We start from the raw sequence: 19,392 nt of genomic DNA on the forward strand, positions 1-19,392 counted from the left end.
TTGTTGTAAATAAGTGTTGGAGAAGAATAATTCGTGCCGTTTCTTTCCGTTTTTTTTTCAACGAGTTATAAAGCATCGCATCGATTTCGGGATCGCTTTTTAGTATTTATTGCCGACAGGTAGCGAATTTGTAATGCGTTTCTTCTCGTCACTTTGGTGCTCTTTTGTTTCAGGGATGTGATGCTTAAGCTTTGTTTTCTTCGCTTCATTTATTTCGTTCTTTTACTTTCACTCGCTCGGTGTACGCTGCCGTGATGTTGTGTGTTGAATAAATTTGTGTGGTAATTTCGTTTCTGCTGGTAAATTTCGTTTCTTGTTCATTTTAATGGAACGCGCGCGTTCGCTAACAGCGCAATTAGGGGTTTCAGTTGCTTTCTCACAGTCTCTTTCTACGCTTACTCACGGGGTGTGCCACCGGAGGAACTATCTTCACTGATCCCTTATATGCTTGCTTTCCTTTCTTTTCCTCCAAATCTGTTTAGTTTTTCCTTTTTTTGTCAATTACAGGGTTTTCCAAAGGGTTCTCGTAGTTGTGGGACACTTCCTTAACTTTTTCTTATGGGAAGTAAACTTCATATGATGGGAAATGGATTCTATGGCACTCTTTTTGGACAGACTCCATGAAAAAATCCTATTGGATTTGTCCAAAAAAGATCCTATAGAGTCCAATTACCATCAAATGAAGGTCATTTCTTGTAAAAAAGAGTCAATAAAGTGTGCCATAGCTATAAGCACTCCTGGAAAACTCTGTATCTGCGACAGTATGCGATAGTGTGTTTGAACCGTTCAAGCCAACGAAGCAAAACGCTAACAGTATGATGATACTGGGCAGTTTTGTGTTTCATTTTGTGAATCATCGGATCTCCCGATTTGCAAACTTTATACTTTCATTATTTTTTTAATTTCATAGCTTTACTACCACGGTGTTCGTTCTCTCTCTCTCTCTCTCGCTCTCGCCAGCCGCAGCAAATCAAGTGTAATGAGTGCGCTTTCTTTTGCGCTCGGCTCGCGAGTTTGCTTTAAACCAATTTCTCTTCATTTATTTCACATTTTCGATCCGGCGATTTAGATGTTGTAGAGTATGCACTACTCTCGTTCGTATAAATAAAAACTCATAAATATCTCTATCTCCTATCGCGCGTTTACTGCTTCTTCGCCCTTCCCATTCGGCTTTGTTTCTATAGTTGTACCCACCATCATAGTTCACGTCACTACTTAAAATCTACAATTAGTTGCATTAAGGCTAGCTGAATTTTGTGTTCTCTTGTGTAATATGTTTCACCAATCCAATATCTAATAAGTTCTTGTCACTGTGTTCATGCTATGTTTATGTTGTAATGTTTTCGATTGTGTGTGTGTGTCTGTTGTGTTCATTTGTTTTGCCATTGCTCAGTTTACCTTTTCTTAGTTCTTTTCACCTTCATTATCGCTAATGACTCTCTCTCTCTCAGTGTTTCTTCCCAGAAAACACCTAAACCAACATGCATGCCGCAAGAAACAATTAACAGCCCTCTTTCTACCTCGTTACAGCGCTTACATAAATGCATTAGAATTCAGCTGCCGCTGGCGACAGTGTCGACACACAAAATCCAATATATTCGCACAGAGTTCGCGGTTCTAGGCCAATTTCACAAGCTACAAGCGAATGAAAATTTGTTTCTCCTCTTTCTTTTCTTTCCTTTCTCGACCGGTACACCGGACCGGAGGGCAAAATCAATTGCGCATCGCACAACAAGAACAATGTGGATTAAATATGTACGCATTTTTGTTTTTGTTTTTTTGTTCCATTCCGCAAGCAAACCGCATTTCGGTTATAAATTAAGAAAGAAGCCCTAAAATTGTACGCTCGGCAATCGTCAAAGCTAAAAGTAAACTGTCTAAACGTTCAAAGCATACGTGCTGCAAGGTTTAAGGAAAGATGCTACCCCCTACGTTAGCACCCCGTAACGCAACTAAATAGGAAAGGCTAGAAGGTTTCATTCATAGTAGTTGTTATAGTAGCATAATAATAATAATTATAATGTGTATATAAACGCAGCCGTGTGTACTCAAAGCCAACGTCCACATTAAACGATGAAGAAGAAAAACAAAACAAAACAAAATAACACAAAACACTTTCAAAATACGGACCAATCCTCGCGGGCGCTTACGTTGGTACAATAGCATTAGCAGCACGGTGTTTTGGTTTGATTTTTCCGATGCGATTTTTTTCTTTCTTTTTGCTTATTTGTTTTGCCCGGCAAGGAAGCTAGAGTTGTTTCGTAGTTGGTCGCATTGGACCGCGTGCATTGATGGCCAAAGACCCAGTGTTGTGGTGGTGTTTGTATCTTTTCTTTCCTTAGAAAAGCCGAGCACGCCGTTTCATGTCGTTGCGTTTCCACTGGGGCATACGGTAAAACTCGGGCCGTGTGCATTGCAAGATGGCTTCAAACTCAACATCCGATAGGTGACGCTGTAAGCAAATGGACGGAAAAGTGTTTAGTAGCTTGCCGTGCTTCGGGGAAAACAAAACTGCTTCTTTAAATATACCTCTAGATTACATCTATCGACATCAGACGGCAATCGGTAGTTGGTGATAAGCAGTAGATGGTAGGGATAGATCTTGGCCGGCTCGTGCACCAGCATCGAGTGGGCCATGTTGGGCAAGCTGCGACGGGTCGGTTGCTGCGGGTAGTGGTAGGAAAGCGCACCGGAGTACGTACTGGAGGCGGGAAGCTCTGCGCCCAGTGCACGACGGTCGCCTTCGGTTATGGAATCGCCGGAAACTGGAAGGTGGAAAAGAGAAAGTCATTTCTAGTATTTTCGTTGCTGGCGTGTGTGTGTGTCGACGGGTTTATGTTTTACGGACACAACAATTATGTTATAGAGGAAAGGCTACACAAACAGGCAATGTATACGTACTGTCGCTTTTGCCGCAGCTAAACTCCGTACTGTGGGTCTTATCTCCGAGTCCGCTGAATGAGAAATCCTGCAATGATGGTAGCAAAACACTGTATTAACACAAATCCCGCGTAGGAGACGAAATGAAAAGGGTGTGACATAAACATATTAAAAGAAACGACACAAACGAACCAAAACATGCACTAGCACTAAACATTGATAATAATTAAAAAAAAAAACACACAATTATGAAAGCGCAATACAAGTGTTGTTAGTGTTGCTAATACCGTCTTCTAAATCAAAACAGCAGTGATCGATAAAAGAGGGAATGAAAAGTATATAACCAAAACAAAAACAATTAAAAAGCAAACGCATCCCTAAACAGCTATGGCTCTACGGTACAGAGAGAACGTAGAAGACGTAAGGATGCACTCAAAAAAACACTTGGCCCCATAAAAGCAAAAATCTCTTAGCAGGTTTTGGCAACAACAGGGGGAAAAGGACATCATTAACAGTAACATGAGAGAGAGAGAGAGTACAGGAACACGATCATGCACACATGGACTTTGTTAGTGAATGGTAGAAACACAAAACGCAAAAGCAATCCAACGCATTGCTTAAAACATACTTTAATGAACAAAAAACAAGCCAATGTGGAAGAAAAACTCGTAAGCCAATTACGTATAGATGGTAGATAAAATTTGGAAAAATATAGCAAAGATTTAGTAATCAATTTTATTTTAAAAAAATCAAAAGAAGATTAAATCTTCAAGAAAAAAACGAATAGTTACAAGAAAAAACCAAAACAAGATAGTTGAACATGAAAACGTGGTGTAACAAGTAGTGAGTGAAATGGAAAAAAGTCGGTGAAAAACGAAACGAAACCCAACCAAAAAAAAACACGTAAAATGTAGCTACAATAAAAGCCAGCTTACAGGAACACCGTGAGCAGAACCGGACGTAGCGGAACTGAAGGTATGCGAACGTGGGGCCAAGCCGTAACCCGGTTTAGGTACTTGTCGTAAGGAACTCACCACTGCCGGTGTATGATTGTTTTTTTAATGGTTCGATGCAGGTGTTGCAGTGTGTGTGTTTGATGTAGTGTTGTTTAATTCGTTATTAGTAGTCGTTAGTGGACAACAACAGTACATGTTATGTTGGCGCGATGTAGTGTTTGTTAGAGTTATGTGGTTTAGTTAATGGCAGAAGGTAAGCAATAGTAGATGGACGACACACACACACACGACGACGACGATGAGGTTGTTAGGCGATGATGGTTAAGCCAGTCGTTGTTGCGTCGGTATTTGACAACCACAATATATTATACACCCAATAGAAGCATTGCACCACCATCACCACCAGCGAAGTAGGAGATGAAATTTCATGGTTCGTTCGTCCGCCAACACAGGGCCAATGAGCCAAATCAGCAGTACGTTTATTGCAAGGCACACAGTGGGAGGTGGGTGGTGTGTGACGTGGAGATGAGGAGGTGAGTATGATGAAAGAAGAGAAAGAGAAAGAAGAAAAGAGAGAACAATCACATGAGAATGGCGTTGCGGTTAGCGACGGAAACAGTTACCCTTCCCCGTTCTGCTGGTACACGATTCAATTGTTAGTTACTTATGCCATATTCTAGCATTTAATGCACTCTTTTTAAATCAGTTACCACACCACAACCTGCAACCAACGATTTCCGGCGATGCTGATTTGTCCATTCTTGCCGTAGTACACACTTAGTAGACCAATCATGACCGAAAAGGACATTCAAAAACACACACAATCAGACACACACCAGGGTTAGATGTTATCCTATAATAATACGAGCAGCATTTCCTATTTTAATAAGATTAGAGGACAGCTGTACACATACACACATACGCGCCCAAAACATAAACCAAAAGAACCGATTAGTAATAGAAAGAGCGATACAAGGACAGAAATGCAGAGAAAACACAAAAGGACATTATTAGGATTGCGCCGTATTGTTAAGCAGGGGCCGCCGTACCACCCAAAACAATTATCATCCATCGTTCATTCACGTAGTAAATGGGATGTTGAACAGAGAGAGAGAGTGAGAGACAGGGAGAGAGAGAGCGAGAAAAAAACAGAAACAAATCAAACAAAACGTAGGGAGAGACTTACGGAGCTGTAACCGTTTCTTAGCGACGGTGGCAGTGTGGACGTTTTGAATCCATATCCCGGCTTCGGAGGTGACCTGTACGAATGGATGGCTAATGGAATGGATGGAGAGGCAGGTAGTGGTTGTGGGGGGGGATGGAGCGGGCGGTAAGGTGGTGAGCCAGGTGAAATTGGTGCGTGAAACCAAAATGCAGTCAAAAAAAAGAAAAAAATGGCGAAGAAAGGCGAAGGAAATCCCGTAAAGGATATGATAAAGGGAAGAAGAAGAAAACACAGTTTTTTTAAATCAAACAAAATAAAGTATAAATACACAAAAAAAACAATATCACACTCGCACATACAAAATACAATTAAAACAAATACATTACAACAGAGTGTCGCTCGAAGTGACGTGAATTTGTGTGTGTGTGCGTGTAAATAGGAGAAATAATACATCATTCAGCACAAACGATAGAAGGAAGAGAGAACAACACTCAAAACACACTCCATTTTCCACCCGCAGTTCCTAACACTGTTCCTCTCTTTGGTAGGTTAATATGTAATGTATAAACAATAGGTAACCACCTTATCACACTATTATCACACAGCATTTTGTCAGTCTGTACGGGATTAACGGGTCAATATTACAACATCATCAAGACGTATCACACCTTGCGCACTCGGCCAATGCAGAGTGTTGAAGTAAACCTTGTTGCCATCAACACTTTCCAGGATTATTGGATGCGCTACCACACACACACAGACACACTCACTCACACAAACTTAACCAGCACCCGCACCCAACGTGTGCTGCACATTATGTACTTCGTCCTGCCGCCCATGTACATCTCACCAGTACCCCCGACCGTTTTGCTTACCGTTGTAGCTGGTCGCGTTACCGATGGCACGACCAACCGATCCACGGTAGCTCGTGGAACGGTCAAACTCATCCTCGTAGAACGGTTTCTGGTGGTCCAGGTTGCGCGACGGCGACGCACCGACCGGCGATTCGTAGCGCATCCGGTACATCGGCTCCTTCGAGGCGGACGGCGTGCGGGACGCGTTGCGCGGGTCGAGATTTTCCTGCTTCCAGTGCTCGTACCGCTTCTTCTCCTGCAGATCCTTCAGTATGACCGTGCCCATGCCGGACGATTTCAGCTTGCGCAGCTCCTCCTCCTCCTTCGTGTGGCGTCTGCCAAAAACAATAAAAGCGTGACCAGCAATTAGCACCACTCACACACACACACCTCTTCCCACTAAACACACACTCACTTTTCTGTAACGTTTTCCTTGTTGTTCGCATGGTCGACCTCGTCGTCGGACTCAGGTACACCCTTGTACGAGTCGGAATAGCGGCGCCGACGCTCCGGATCCGTGTACGGGTAAGGCGGGGCCGGGAAGTCGTCCCGTTCGATCTTTGGTTTCTCGCCCGGCGGCGGCTTCTTGGCCGCCGGATAGTGGCTCAGCTCGATCGGCTCCTCGTTGTTCATGCCCGGGCTCTTGGGGCGCGGCGTCTCCGACCGGATACTGTCCACCAGCACCTTCATCGCGCTGCGGCTGCGCGAGTGTGACCGCGACCCGGAAGCGGACCGCGTACCGATGCTGCTGGCCGTGCCGCCGACGCCCATCGACGAGTAGTGCTGCACCGGCCGATGGAAGTGGGGCGACACCGGCGCCCTATCGTACGGCTCAATCGGGCGCCGCAGATAACCGGGCTCCTCGGTCAGGTAGCTGTAGGTGTAGATACGGGCGATATCCTCGTAGCCTTGGTTTTTGTATTCTCTTAATATTAAGCCCGGGCTTGTGGTGCGATGGTACTTTTTTTTTGTTTTAAAGAAAGATAAAAATACAGCAATTATATAAACAATGTTGCAAATTTGTCACGAAAACGCCCACGCGTAGCGCCATTTTAGCAATGACGGTGCAGTTTGCTATCGGTAAAGCATTTAGCTATACGTAACAGCCAAGGCAGTGTGTGTTAGTTACATTTACACTTAAACTAAGGGCGTTAAAACAATAACCATAAACCACCGACACGTGTGCCAATATATGAGTAAACTAACCTTTCTATGCGTGTAGGGACTATAAACTGAACCATTAACGCTCGGCGTTTGTGAACGATACGTAAACTGAAAAGAGCAATATACGAAAGAAAAGAAGAAGGAAGGAAACACAAGAAAAGAAGAGAGAAAAAAGAAAAGAAAAGAAGAAAGAAGAACAAAGAAAAGAAAGAGAGACGAAAAGAAGCAAAAAAAGGTGCAAAAATAATAAAAAAAACAATAAGTTGCAACATTTAAACACACACAATGAAATTGCTACATCTCAAGCTAACGAGAGCAATAAGAAATACATATGGAGCATACAATTACAAGAGTTTGAAACGAAAACATTGAGAAATATTTTATCTAAAATTTGATGATATCTTTTTTTCATTAAAAAATGTAAGCTTAAAGAAAAACGAAATTGCGGGACCAAAGTGGCCCTCGTTTCTCTATGTTTTGATTAGACACAATTGCAGCTCGATAAGTTTTGCTAGCAGAGCGTAGTAGTAGTAGTACGATTACACAAGGAAAGCGCATCTCGTCGCCACGTGTACCCTGTCCTCCCCCTCCTCTTACGCTTACCTGTATTTCGCTCATACCGCTCGTGCTGGTACGATCGAACTCCGTCTCCGTGTTGAACCCGTTCGTATCGACACCGTTCAGTATGCCGGCCTCGGAGGACGGGCCAGGGCCGCAACGCGGATGCCAGATGGCGCCGCCCTGTAGATACATCTCCTCCCCGTCGCCGAACGGATCGCCACACTTGGTACAGCGGGCGCAAGTCGGATGGAAGTGATGATTATCACCTGCCTGCAGCACCTTGCCGCTGATGTACCGGTTGCAGTGCGCACACTTCACGCCGAACGACTTCTGGAAGTCTTTCTCGCAGTACGGCACACCGTCCTTGCCCATGTACTCCCCGTTCAGCGTAGTGCCGCACGCGTTACATCTACAACACCGAGATAGAGAGAAAGAAAGAGGGAAAAGATCCGTTAGAAGTTAATTCGTAGGAATAGAGACCACCGGCGACCTCCTCCGTACACTTACTTGAAGCACCAAATGTGCCACTGCCGGTCGAGGGCAATCAGTGCCTGGCCCTCCTTCAGCTGCTGCTGGCAGCCGGCACAATCGTTCGGGTCCGGCTGCTTGCCACCGTTCTGCAGCAGCTGCTGCTGCTTCTTCACCGTCTCCTGATGGTGCTGCAGGGTGGCCGCCTTCGTCGGGCTCGAGGTGATCTCCTTAATAGTGCGCTGCTCCTGCTTCTGCTCGATCGCCCGGCTCTTGGGAGACACGGCGGCCGAACCGGTACCACCCTGCACCACCCCTGCCGCGGCACCGACCGTCGGTGACCCGGTTGCGGTTGCTCCTCCGCCGCCGCCCACCCCACTGCCCGGTGGACACTTTACGCAGCTTTCGCACAGGACCTCCTTGCCGGTGTTGGTAACCTTTTGGAAAATCGTTTTATCCCACGAGACCGGGCGGGATAAAATGTGGTCACAAACACGCACACAAATTAACACCAAAAACAACACGACACATTAAGTATCCTCGGCATTGCGAAAAACAGCTCCCGGGTAACACACAACACGATCAAAGGGGGCAGATGATACTCTTATCACATCGCGTTTTTTTTTTTTGTTTTAAAAAGTGCTCTTTTTGTGATAAAAACTTGTTTTTTCAGTGCCTTTACCCTTTTATCGTGTTGGAATTAGAGACGAAGTTTCTGGACATGCCCTTACGCAAGCATGACAGCGCACATCGTCCCATCACCGGGGGCATGTGTCATCCATCCACCCCGCTTACCTTGCTGCCCGATTTGAACGGCTGTTTGCATTTGCTGCAGGTGAAGCACTTCTGATGATATGTGTTGCCCATCGTGGACACGACCTCGCCCTCCACGTACTGGCTGCACGCGGCACACTTCGTCCCGTACAGCTTCTGGTAGTCGAGTGTGCAGTAGTAGGCGCCATCCTTCGAGAAGAAGCCACCGGTGGCCAGCGACTTGTTGCACTTGGTGCACTGGAAGCAGGTCTTGTGGAAGTAGCGATCGGAAACGCGCAGCACCTCGCCCGAGCACTTTTTCTGACACTTGCTGCACTGGATTTTGCTTTTCCCTGCAAAGGATGAAGGTGCGAACGAGTGCGTGGTTAGTGGAAGTGTTCTACTACTTGTAAAGATATGTTTTGATGTGTTTAAAATAAAAAAAAGTGTCCCAACATATCACTATCGCTAGTTTAAAAATAAACACGTATAATGATTACTAGCGTCTTTCGGTTATGTGAATAGTTTATAGAATTGCCTTACTTGTTTGTACACCTGGGGACTCTTTCCCAATCCCCACCCCATTCGACAGTGTTAATGAAGCGATTACGAGAAAATGGAATCGATCATGATTAGAACTCCCATTAATACTGCAATCTACACGCGATACACGTGAAACTACTATTACGGGCCCAGCAGTTAGCAGCCGTAAAAGGCCTGCCAATCGACATTACAGAGAAAAACGGGTACGACACATGCACCATTGCGAGGCACATGCGGAACCAATACACGGTACAGTCGCGCGCGTACTGCAAACAAACATAAAAATTGATGTAATCTATCGACCATCAAACGGGTTGTTCCGCCAACCAAAACCACACAGATGCCTCTGAGGCTCGTCTATAAACTCGTCCATCCGCGCGGGTTATCTACGGTGTGAACTGCCCCTTATCATCTGCATCGGAATGCGCACACACACAAAAAAACGGATCAGAAATATTGGCTGATTCACGATCGCCACGATGGCAAAGGGAAACATGTACTTCATTACCAATTTCAAACACGAGGCAACGTTTAGGCGAGAAATTTATGATGTCATATTCTGGACACGTCTCGAGGCAGCAGCAGCAGCTTCTCTTGTTAATTGGCAGGAAGGAATCAGCGAACAATTAGTGGCACACCGCTCGCCATACTTCAAAATCAAGATCGTTATCGTGCACAGCTCCACCAGAGCTAAGTTTAGACAGCCAATTTAGACTGGAATTATGTAACTCCACTTCCATGACTGCTCTCTTCCCTTGGGAGGTCACACAATGTCGAAGATCTTCGCGACATCTTGGCCGTAATGACACATGTTTTCCATTACTTTGGTAACTTCTTCCGCTCTTAGCAGGCGTGATGATGATGTTCGTGTTACACGTCCGGGTCCGGGGCTCAATGTCAGCCTGTCAACTGCAAATGCAAACGACGATAATCATCATAATCGATTATACCCATCCCCCTGACAGTCACCAACGGTTTCTAGCTGAGAATGGGTAGCATATTGAGGAGATGTGTGTAATTCAGCAACCCTTTATTGCTGTTCTCAAGTTCACCCGAACCCAACCTCTGCCATCACAACAGCCTGGAACTCTCTAGAGCAGAACCGAATGGGGCGAGGAGAGTATGTCATAGTCATATGTGCTTGTTAGAATCGTTGGACATTCCTTCGCCAGATCTCTCACCTAACCTATAAACCTTTCTGCACACACGCATACACACACAGATCACCGTCTGCTGGCAATGTGTAACAATTTAGCACACAATTACCACTCCAACTCACACCCGCCCGCTGTTGCATGACCCATCAATTGTGGAAAGTGTCTGACAAACATGAATTTAAACTGGATGTCGTTCATGCGGTACAACACACAGTCGACCATAGTCAGAGTCGATATCTTCTTCGATAAACTTCACTCGCTGTGTTGGTCGCTGCTGGTGGCGGACATTGGCGGAATCAGATAGCAAGCCGGCGAACGATAAGGAGCAAGCGGCTCGGAGCTTCGTCAGCACTTGATAACATTGCGCTCAAAATATGCCATGCGTCAAATTGTACACCTTTTGGGCGATACAATACCATCCCGTCCCCGTACATCTTCTATCCTTCTACATCACTCTGACGATGACAAATGATACAGAGAATATACACTGTGAGGAGCGAAGATAAGAAAGCAAACAAGCTTCCCGGCAGTTGCGGACACCGGAGTAGTTTCCATTCCTCCAGCCGTTCGTACCAACGTCATTTCGCAGAGAAATGTCTTGGGAGTTGGCACAGGCCCTCATTATTTGTTATCACCTGTGCTGTTAGGTGCTCCAACACTTTCTGGTTACAAAGCGTCAGCCGTGTGTGTGTGTGTGAGTGTGCATGTGCGCGTGTTTGTCCAATCAGTGTTAGTCAGAGGGAACAATCAAAGGTTCATGCCCCATTAGCTAACACACACGGTTGGAGGATGGTGTGGGTTGGAAGATGGAAGAAAACGCGAAAAAGGGCGGGACATTTTCTTCACGTGTTCGCTCACTACCGAAATCATCATTTTGTGTCTACGGGGCGAGAGGGCGACAGAGCGGGAACAGAGAGGTAAAGCGCCGACGAGACCATTATGCCCTTGCCCGAGTGATGTGTTCGATGGGCAAGGTCTCAGCTGTGTGCTCTAGGCTTGCTGCTGACAACAGGGCGCGATATGTGTGAGAATAGTGGTAGGTGTACTACCACCAACAGCCCACAGCCATAGCACGCCAATTGACCTTCAAGGTGACGGTACTCTAATGGATTCCAAAAGCAACTACAACCAGGCAACGAGCTCTGATAACGAAGAATGGGTGATTGCTACACTGCTGCTGAATTTATTGTTAATGATGGCCACATCTAGAGATTTCTATGAAAGTGTTGGAATGGAAGGTTTTTAATTTCTTTAATGGATCAAAGCATCAATCGGATTGATTGAGATAGTTCCAGAATTTATGCCACAACTGTAGGCAAACATACTGCCAATATCCGTCTGACAGGCAAGGACATTGGAGAGGAGTTTATTAGGTACAGTACATATAAAAAACCTTGTCACGTCATTACATAAATCCACAGCTAATTCGAGCTCCCGAAACCCACTTGACATTCCAATGCAGGCAAAACTGACTGCCCTTCTCCTCTTCCGGCACACCTCAACAACACGCTATAAAACATCCATCCAACAGCCAAACCGACAGACATGCAACCGTAACGAACCATTTCTCGTGCTTCAGGCAGCAATAAATAGCACGATGACCGCAGGAGAAACAAGAAAGCAGCACTCAAGGCGACTCTCCTCTCTTTCTCTCTCTTATCTGTCCCCGCCCTGTTGTGGAAAACTGACAACCAACTAAAAAAAACGCTCCGAGCGCTGCCGGAAAACTATTTCCACTGGGCAACTGTATGTCCCCGAGGTAACTTCCCGGCGTAGCCACGAAACACGACGAGTTTGACTTTCGTCTATTTTTGGCTATATCACACACACACACACACACACACCGTCATCCAAAACACGGACGGAAGCCAGCCGCGAAAATCCAAACAGGAACTTTAAACGCACGACAACTGCTGGTGTTGGTGCGGAGGGAAGTTGTGTCCCAAAGGCGACGGCGGAAATGTGAGGCCAAGCGACATCAAGAGATTGCGACACATCGATCCGATGAACGAAATATGCCCACCGGACGATGAATATACCGGGGCCAGCAGTTGGAACGAAGCGCATGTTCGGTTTAATTGGTTTTACTTTCATTTTGAGTGTATAATTTAAGGGCCAATCAAAAAATCTTCTGCCTTAAATAGTCGCTTACACTGCTTGGAAGAAACGGTATAAATTTTCCCGAATTATTTTGGTGTACACTTCAGAGATAATACCATAAACAAAAGGCTGCCTGAGCTCGTATTATTCGCATCAAACAAAGCATCAGCTTGCACTTTACCCAGAGTGGATCCTATCTAAAACCTTAAGCCTGGTAACTGGCGCTAAAAATGTGCCACAGCACGATTGCCAAACCAAATCAGCAGGCGCAAGACGTTAACCTTTGCCCACTATGTAAACTGACAGCCAAATTTTGGTTCACTTGTACATCGACCCGATCGTGGACCGATCGATGGACTTTCTTTTACCAAATGTATCGCCAAGTAAAACAAAACACACTTTGGCCGTTCGAAAGGACTTTGTTCAACGATCGATCTGTAGATCACTGACATGGGATTTATGTAAGAAGGTAAAACGTGTGCTGAAATGGTACAAAAAGTAATACAATCATAGTTCTTGCGATGTTGATAGAGGAATTTTTGATTAAAACGAAAATAATTATTTGTTATATAATATTTAAAATTATTTTTTTATATAATATTATTTGTTAAACATATTTTAATTACTTTCTTCGTCGATAAGTTCCCGTTCCTGTCCAAAAGAAAAACGACACCAATCAATATAGCTGATCGTAAACGATAGCACCAATATAACCACAAACACCTTACGTTGCGCCTAACCGCAAAACCGTGAGTTTAAAATGCTCTGTCTACACTAGGACACTCTTATAAGCGCATGTAAGTGCAAAAGGTACATTACTGGTAACATGTCCGGCACATATCGAGTTGCACAATGCCGCAATACGTACCGCGATTTCCGTAAGATCAATGCAGGACATGGATATGAATATGGACCTATTGAATCGTGCTGTCGATTTAGATTAGACTGAAGATAAAACATGTAAACCACTATAACGCAATGAGCATTTCGTAAAGACGTAAAGACTCTGTGTCATTTATTTCGTTTGCATTCATTGGCGGTGCAGCGAGGCGTTGAACGGTGGCATCCGATGCAAGAAGGGCGTCCGGGTAACCTTTGCCACAGTAGCCACAGCACTGCCTGCATTAGGCTTGTCAGTCGGCATGTTGGGAAATCCGTTCTCGAATGAGTATCCAATTTTCGGACCACCGTTGCTGGGCGGCGGTGGTGGAGCAAGCCGCGCTCTAACGCCCGTCACGGCCGGGATAAGCTCCGACGAATCTTCGTCCGACTCGTCTTCGGAATCGTAATCGTCCTCACTGTTGACCATGGAAGACGAGTCGGAGGAGGTGGTGGCGGTGGTGGAGGATGCATTTCTGAATCCAGGGGCGTACGCGATCGGGGATTCGTTCGAGAAGCCCACAGTTTCCGGTGGCGCTTCCCAGCTTTCCATCTTGCCACCATTGGCGGTGTTGTCTGTTCCTTGCGATGGCGTTTCAAACGCGGAATAAGCGATCGTATCGCCGGCCATATCGTCCTGCCCTCCGACATTCTGTACAGAGCCCGACGCAATACACACCACCAGCAGTAACAGGGCGAGAGATGGTGCTGTCATCTTTGCTACTGTTCGAACTCAGTTTACGGTTCCCGTTCAGTGTCACTCCCGAGTAAAGATTCCCTCGCAAAGGGTAAATTTGTTTTGTCGTTGCCACATGGAATTGTGGTGGGTTTTTATACAATTTGAATATTCGGAAAGTCCCCAAAACAATTAAAATGCAATTTGCCAGTTAGTGGACGTTTTCCGCTCCCAATAATCCGACACAATTGAGACGATCGTGCTGGGGAGTACACAGAATGCTTAAATTGTTTATCGCATTAGAAGCGCATCATTACTACGCAATTTGCGAGCCAATTTAAGCGGTGACTAATCTAGGTTGGTGAGTAATCGGAAGCACAATCGCCAAATTCCAAAATATGAACATCTCCATCCATCTATTACTCCATGTCCCAAGTGTGTGGGAAATTCAATCATGAGCCACAGTTTAAAATAAATCAAAGTAATTGGACAACATTTTACACGTAATTCCACCGCACTATTTCTGCGCTATTTTGATCACACGGAAACCGCCGGGACACAAGCACAATCAGGTCATCAACACTCGAAACGTGCTACGCTGGGGAACTTGGGAAGAAAACAACCAAAGCACGACACTGATTTTCAACAACAATTCGCAACGATTAACCTCACGGCTGAACTGCGCACAGAATTCGTTTCGTACCGCGTTCGAGGTAGGTTGAAGAGTCGTGCACGAACCAGAGTGTAGATTGAAATCTTGTCTAGCATCCAGCATCGACCGAGAGAGAACCTGGAACAGTCGTGCGATGATCGTTGGTGGCAAAGGAGAAAAGACGAGTGAAATTAATCGCCCATCCAGAAACAGTTTGAATCGATTTTTGCCAATTTATTGCGCAGAGTAGAAGGCGAGAGATCACTAGTACGAGAAGGCACGGGTTGCATATTGCTCTGCTGGTAAGTGTGACTTATCATAACAAATGGCTTTCCTTAATCAATATTCTCCCAGTGTATTGCATCGTAGCTTTTTACAACATAAATGGCAAACGAAAATGTTCGATAAGAAACCGAGCATGCAATCGATTCCCGGTGTCGTGATCTGCTTTTGCTCAAGCAGAGATGATCCTTCCACTGCCACCATAAATCACCTCTTTTGGGGCAGGGTCTTTGGTTCAAGGAATATCTGGCTGGGTTGAAAATGTTTTGGTTTTGGAAAACACTCCATAATCTGCTCGCCCCCTCCTTATCTTTTTCTCTTCGGAACATCAACACACTAGCTCTTCGTCACGCACTGACGTAGTTTGGGCGTCGGCAGCAAGACACCATCATCAGAGAGAGCATGATGTGTGTAGGGTGGTGGCGGATGCCTACCCATCTCTTCTCATGTATCTCTACACCCCAGTGAAGTAACCAGCTCTTAACCACGTTTATTTATTTGACCTTTGGGAGAGGTCTTCCAAACACTTAACCCGCAAACCTCCGTTCCGGCACCAAAGCATCCACAAGCACACACACAGCGTGAAGTTGAAACCATGCACTCGTAGAGTACCCACAGAGCAGCATGATCTAATCGATCACGAATGCATCGAAACGTTGGCCCCCGGTGAGGGTGACACACCACCCCCAAAGAACAGTTTGTCGACGCCTCTGCGCCGAAATGTAAAGCATAATGTTCGACCGAGACAAATGTCAACCACGATCTCGCAAATGACACCACCGCCAGAAGACGCCGTTGTGTAGGTCTCCTCTGAGGTGACGTGGAGGCGAGAAGCAACAACAGCAAAATGCACAACCAAACCGCAAAACCATAAGCCACACAAATAGGGGCGGGATGTGTGTGTCTGTGTATATATTTTGCGGCATTCGGCAGACGGAAGACGGGCCCAGCTGGGTGACACGACGGAAACGGACGCTAAAAATGCTATCCAAAGAGTAAACATACAAAATGCTCTGTAGCATCCAAAAGGGTTGTAATGGAGGAGGAAGAGCGCAGGGAGTAGGGACGCACAACCACGGGGACGGTTTACGAATTTCATTATCATATAATCAAGTGGGTGCTGCTTTGCGCCTGTTGTTTTGTTGCCCAGGCTAGCCAGCCGGCTACATCGCTCGTTGTTGGGGATTTAGCTATGCTTTTCCATTGCTCTTTGCTTGCTGCGAGAGTTGCGCGTTTGGATTATTGAAATCGCGCTTCACGCGCCGGAAGGACCGATGATCATTATGATGATGATGACGACGACGACGATGATGATGGAAGGCAGACACTCTGGCAACGAATTCAATTGCACAGCAGAGGGAGCGTTAGAACGGTGAAACGTGTTCCTCATCCAGTTTGGCTACTTCATTCCTTGATTAAACACTACGAGGAATGAGTGGGACATGGTAGAAACCCGCAAGCGAGATAATGATTTAAAAAAACAATGAGCATTTGTTTAGGATTGAACCATCTCTAAAGCATTCTCATGTACATCTTGTACGTGCTGTGTACAATGCTTACAGAGAATTCCCAACGATACTTTAGGCCCGTGACATTTCCTGTCCAATATTTCATTTTGCTTACGTTGTCGAAAGCCAATTCCATTCTAATTTATTTACGACCAGAAAATCCCCGAAAGGTTCGATTAAGCTGTTGAAAGAATTACATCAACAAGCATCAGTAGCAGCTTTGATAAATCGTAGCAATCTTCAAGAGAACATGCTAATAATAATTAACTATCCTATATTTTGATGAATGTTTAATGTTGGCACGATATTGATCTCGTGCGGAATTTGACAGGCAGATGTTTATAAATATGAGCTATCAAGAAAATAGCTGGAATAGATAGACGTTAACACTTCAGATGGCGCCACGATCGAATATAAAAGGACAAAAACACACTCAAAATGAGAAAACTATATTAGCGATTTTAGGGCCAATTAGCAATAATTTCACCTAGGGTGTTAGGCAGGGTCAAACGGGCTCAACATTGATCAGCTGTTGAACAAAAAATAGCATCGAAGCAGTAGCAAAAGTACTACTAAAGAAGAAATATAAATATTTTAACTGTGCGGCAAAATAAAATCCAAATGAGCTAGTTCAAAAAGAGTCTACACAGCACTTATACAACAGGCGTAAAAACATGTACTTTATAGTTTGAATGAACAAACAACGAAAAACAGAATGATTATTTTTCACCGCAAATAACCAATCTATCGCGAGACAGATCAATAGAGCCGTGAGCAAATAATTGATCTCGCACAACACCAGCCTTGGGTTCGAGTCTAATCAGCAATGATTTTCTTATAACGTTAATGACTTTTGCAACGCACTACAAGCACTTAATGGTGGTATGTTAGCAAATTAGATCCTCTATTTCTCATCCTCGTCGTGTTTTCTTCTTCCTCCTCTTGTTGCTCAGTATCCGGAGAAATCTGGCATTCCAGCAGAAGCTCCAACCATCTTTTCTCAGCCAATCTAATCAAACTCAGAGCCTATTTTTCACTAAACTTTCCGACAAATTGTGTGTGACGCTAGGAATGAGGAGATAGATAGATAGATAGCTAGATAGATAGAAAAAAGACCTAACCGGCTTTTACTTTACAGTAACCGATCAGCCGATGGGGAGATTGCTGCGCTGTGATTGTCAAGTGATTACGCTGCTACTTCGTGATGGCATTTGCTTTGAAGTGCACAGGAAAATCAAAGGGGAAAGCACACACCATCCAACACCACCACCCCAAACCCAGCAAAAAGGAGCGACAGGCTACGGTGGTGGTGTACAGCCTTTTTTTAATTCGTGCCCAAACGACATAAGACATGGAGCTGAAAACAAGAGGAGACGACAAGACATTGGAACGATCGGTTGGTGGCGTATGCTACGCTGCCTCGGTACTCTCAACTCGCAGATGGATAAACCGATAAGCAAAAGCATCGAATCGAGAGGTAGGTGGTTCCAGTGCCGGGGACACGGGACAACCCGAACCGTCGTTCCGTTTGTGTGTATGTCGTGATGGAATGTTCGAGCTTATCACCCCTAGTAAGTAACTTGTACTAGAGCCTGCCTGAGCGTGTGTGTGCTTGTATAGGCTTGAGTACATAATCTTTCCAGACCGTCGCGCATAACTCACGACCGAACCAACTCACTGTGCGCCGTGTGTTTCCTGCTGTGCCGCGCCGCTATGTGACCAGAAATGAAGCGCAGGGTGTTTTTTTCGGTTTTTGCATCGATTCTTCAAGAATACACACACCCCACCCGGTTACGGTGGCCTGCCGCAATCAGTGGAAGATAAGGAAAACCATCACCGCGTGACCTTTGATCGTCGATAGAGCCATTTATCCGTGTGTGCAAGAAAGCGTTCCACCACCGTAATATGTGTTTTATTGGTGTATGAAATATTGCTTCCAGAGCTTAAAATAATCAGACTGTAGCGATTTTTCGGTGCGATAGGTGTCCACCACCGAGCCCGTAAAACGAAGTTAATATATGCCATTAAAAATATATCACAAACTCTTTTCTTCCTCTCTGCACGCGACTTTCCTTTTTCCGTCTTCCCAAAAAAGGCGATAAAGCTACAAAACGCACAACGTTGACGCGCAGCGACAGAAGGCACAGCCATAAGCCCACTGAGCTTGCAATGGCCAATTTTGGACGCGCGAATGGTGGATTTCATTTAATTACCCCTTGCTTAATCGTTCCGTTCGTGCCCCCAAACAGTTGGTGTGTGTGTGTGTGTGTGTCCGGTTTGGTTTTATCCCCAGCTTTATGTCACTTCAAGCATGGCCAAAACATCATCCTCCCCGCAGAAACCACGACATGTGAAATCAAATTAAAAAAAAATACATTAAAATAAGGCAGCCGTAAAGCAATGATGACTGCTGCAGCGACTCGCCAATGGTCGTTAAAATGTGCGAACCATTGCTTTAAAGGCGTCAAAATCAGACGGCGGCTGTAGCTTGGCTGTGGTGTGACAACCGTACATGCAATTAATTTCATTTAGTTTTAATGTAACGAAATTGGGCTTGACGATTGTTGATGGTGGTTTTCAATTCAGCGCGGGACCGAAATCGTTTTGCTGGTTAGTATTTGTTATCTTACATCATATCTGTTCGCTAAAAAGACGCCATTCCGACAGCCAACTGCAACTGTATTTCAATTGCAACGGTGTAGGCACCGCAGCGTTTCTGTCGAGAGAATGCAACAACTTCCAGATAACGGATCCATCCATCTGATCAAATATTGTTGCACACATTGTTGTTCGT

The 19,392-nt window shown here is 45.2% G+C and overlaps 1 protein-coding gene across 12 annotated transcripts in view; it reads right to left on the bottom strand.

The window, feature by feature from the left end:
- Positions 1-80: 80 nt before the first annotated feature.
- LOC120952222 (actin-binding LIM protein 3) overlaps positions 81-19,392 on the bottom strand; it is a 38,940-nt gene continuing 19,628 nt past the window's right edge. For 8 of the 12 annotated variants that reach the window (XM_049606936.1, XM_049606932.1, XM_049606935.1 and 5 more), the window contains exons 3-12: positions 8,844-9,154; positions 8,088-8,485; positions 7,623-7,989; positions 7,062-7,127; positions 6,271-6,815; positions 5,877-6,190; positions 3,816-3,916; positions 2,902-2,968; positions 2,530-2,765; positions 81-2,452 (exon numbers count right to left, since the gene is read on the bottom strand). In XM_049606936.1, the coding sequence (XP_049462893.1) occupies positions 2,339-2,452; positions 2,530-2,765; positions 2,902-2,968; positions 3,816-3,916; positions 5,877-6,190; positions 6,271-6,815; positions 7,062-7,127; positions 7,623-7,989; positions 8,088-8,485; positions 8,844-9,154 (2,519 nt within the window). In that variant the 3' untranslated portion in view covers positions 81-2,338. Of the gene's footprint in view, positions 2,453-2,529; positions 2,766-2,901; positions 2,969-3,815; positions 3,917-5,022; positions 5,112-5,876; positions 6,191-6,270; positions 6,816-7,061; positions 7,128-7,622; positions 7,990-8,087; positions 8,486-8,843; positions 9,155-19,392 lie in introns of those variants that run through there. The other 4 variants (XM_049606939.1, XM_049606940.1, XM_049606941.1 and 1 more) reach the window with 4 other exon arrangements.

This window comes from Anopheles coluzzii, chromosome 2 (genome assembly GCF_943734685.1).
Source record: "Anopheles coluzzii chromosome 2, AcolN3, whole genome shotgun sequence".
NCBI lineage: Eukaryota > Metazoa > Arthropoda > Insecta > Diptera > Culicidae > Anopheles > Anopheles coluzzii.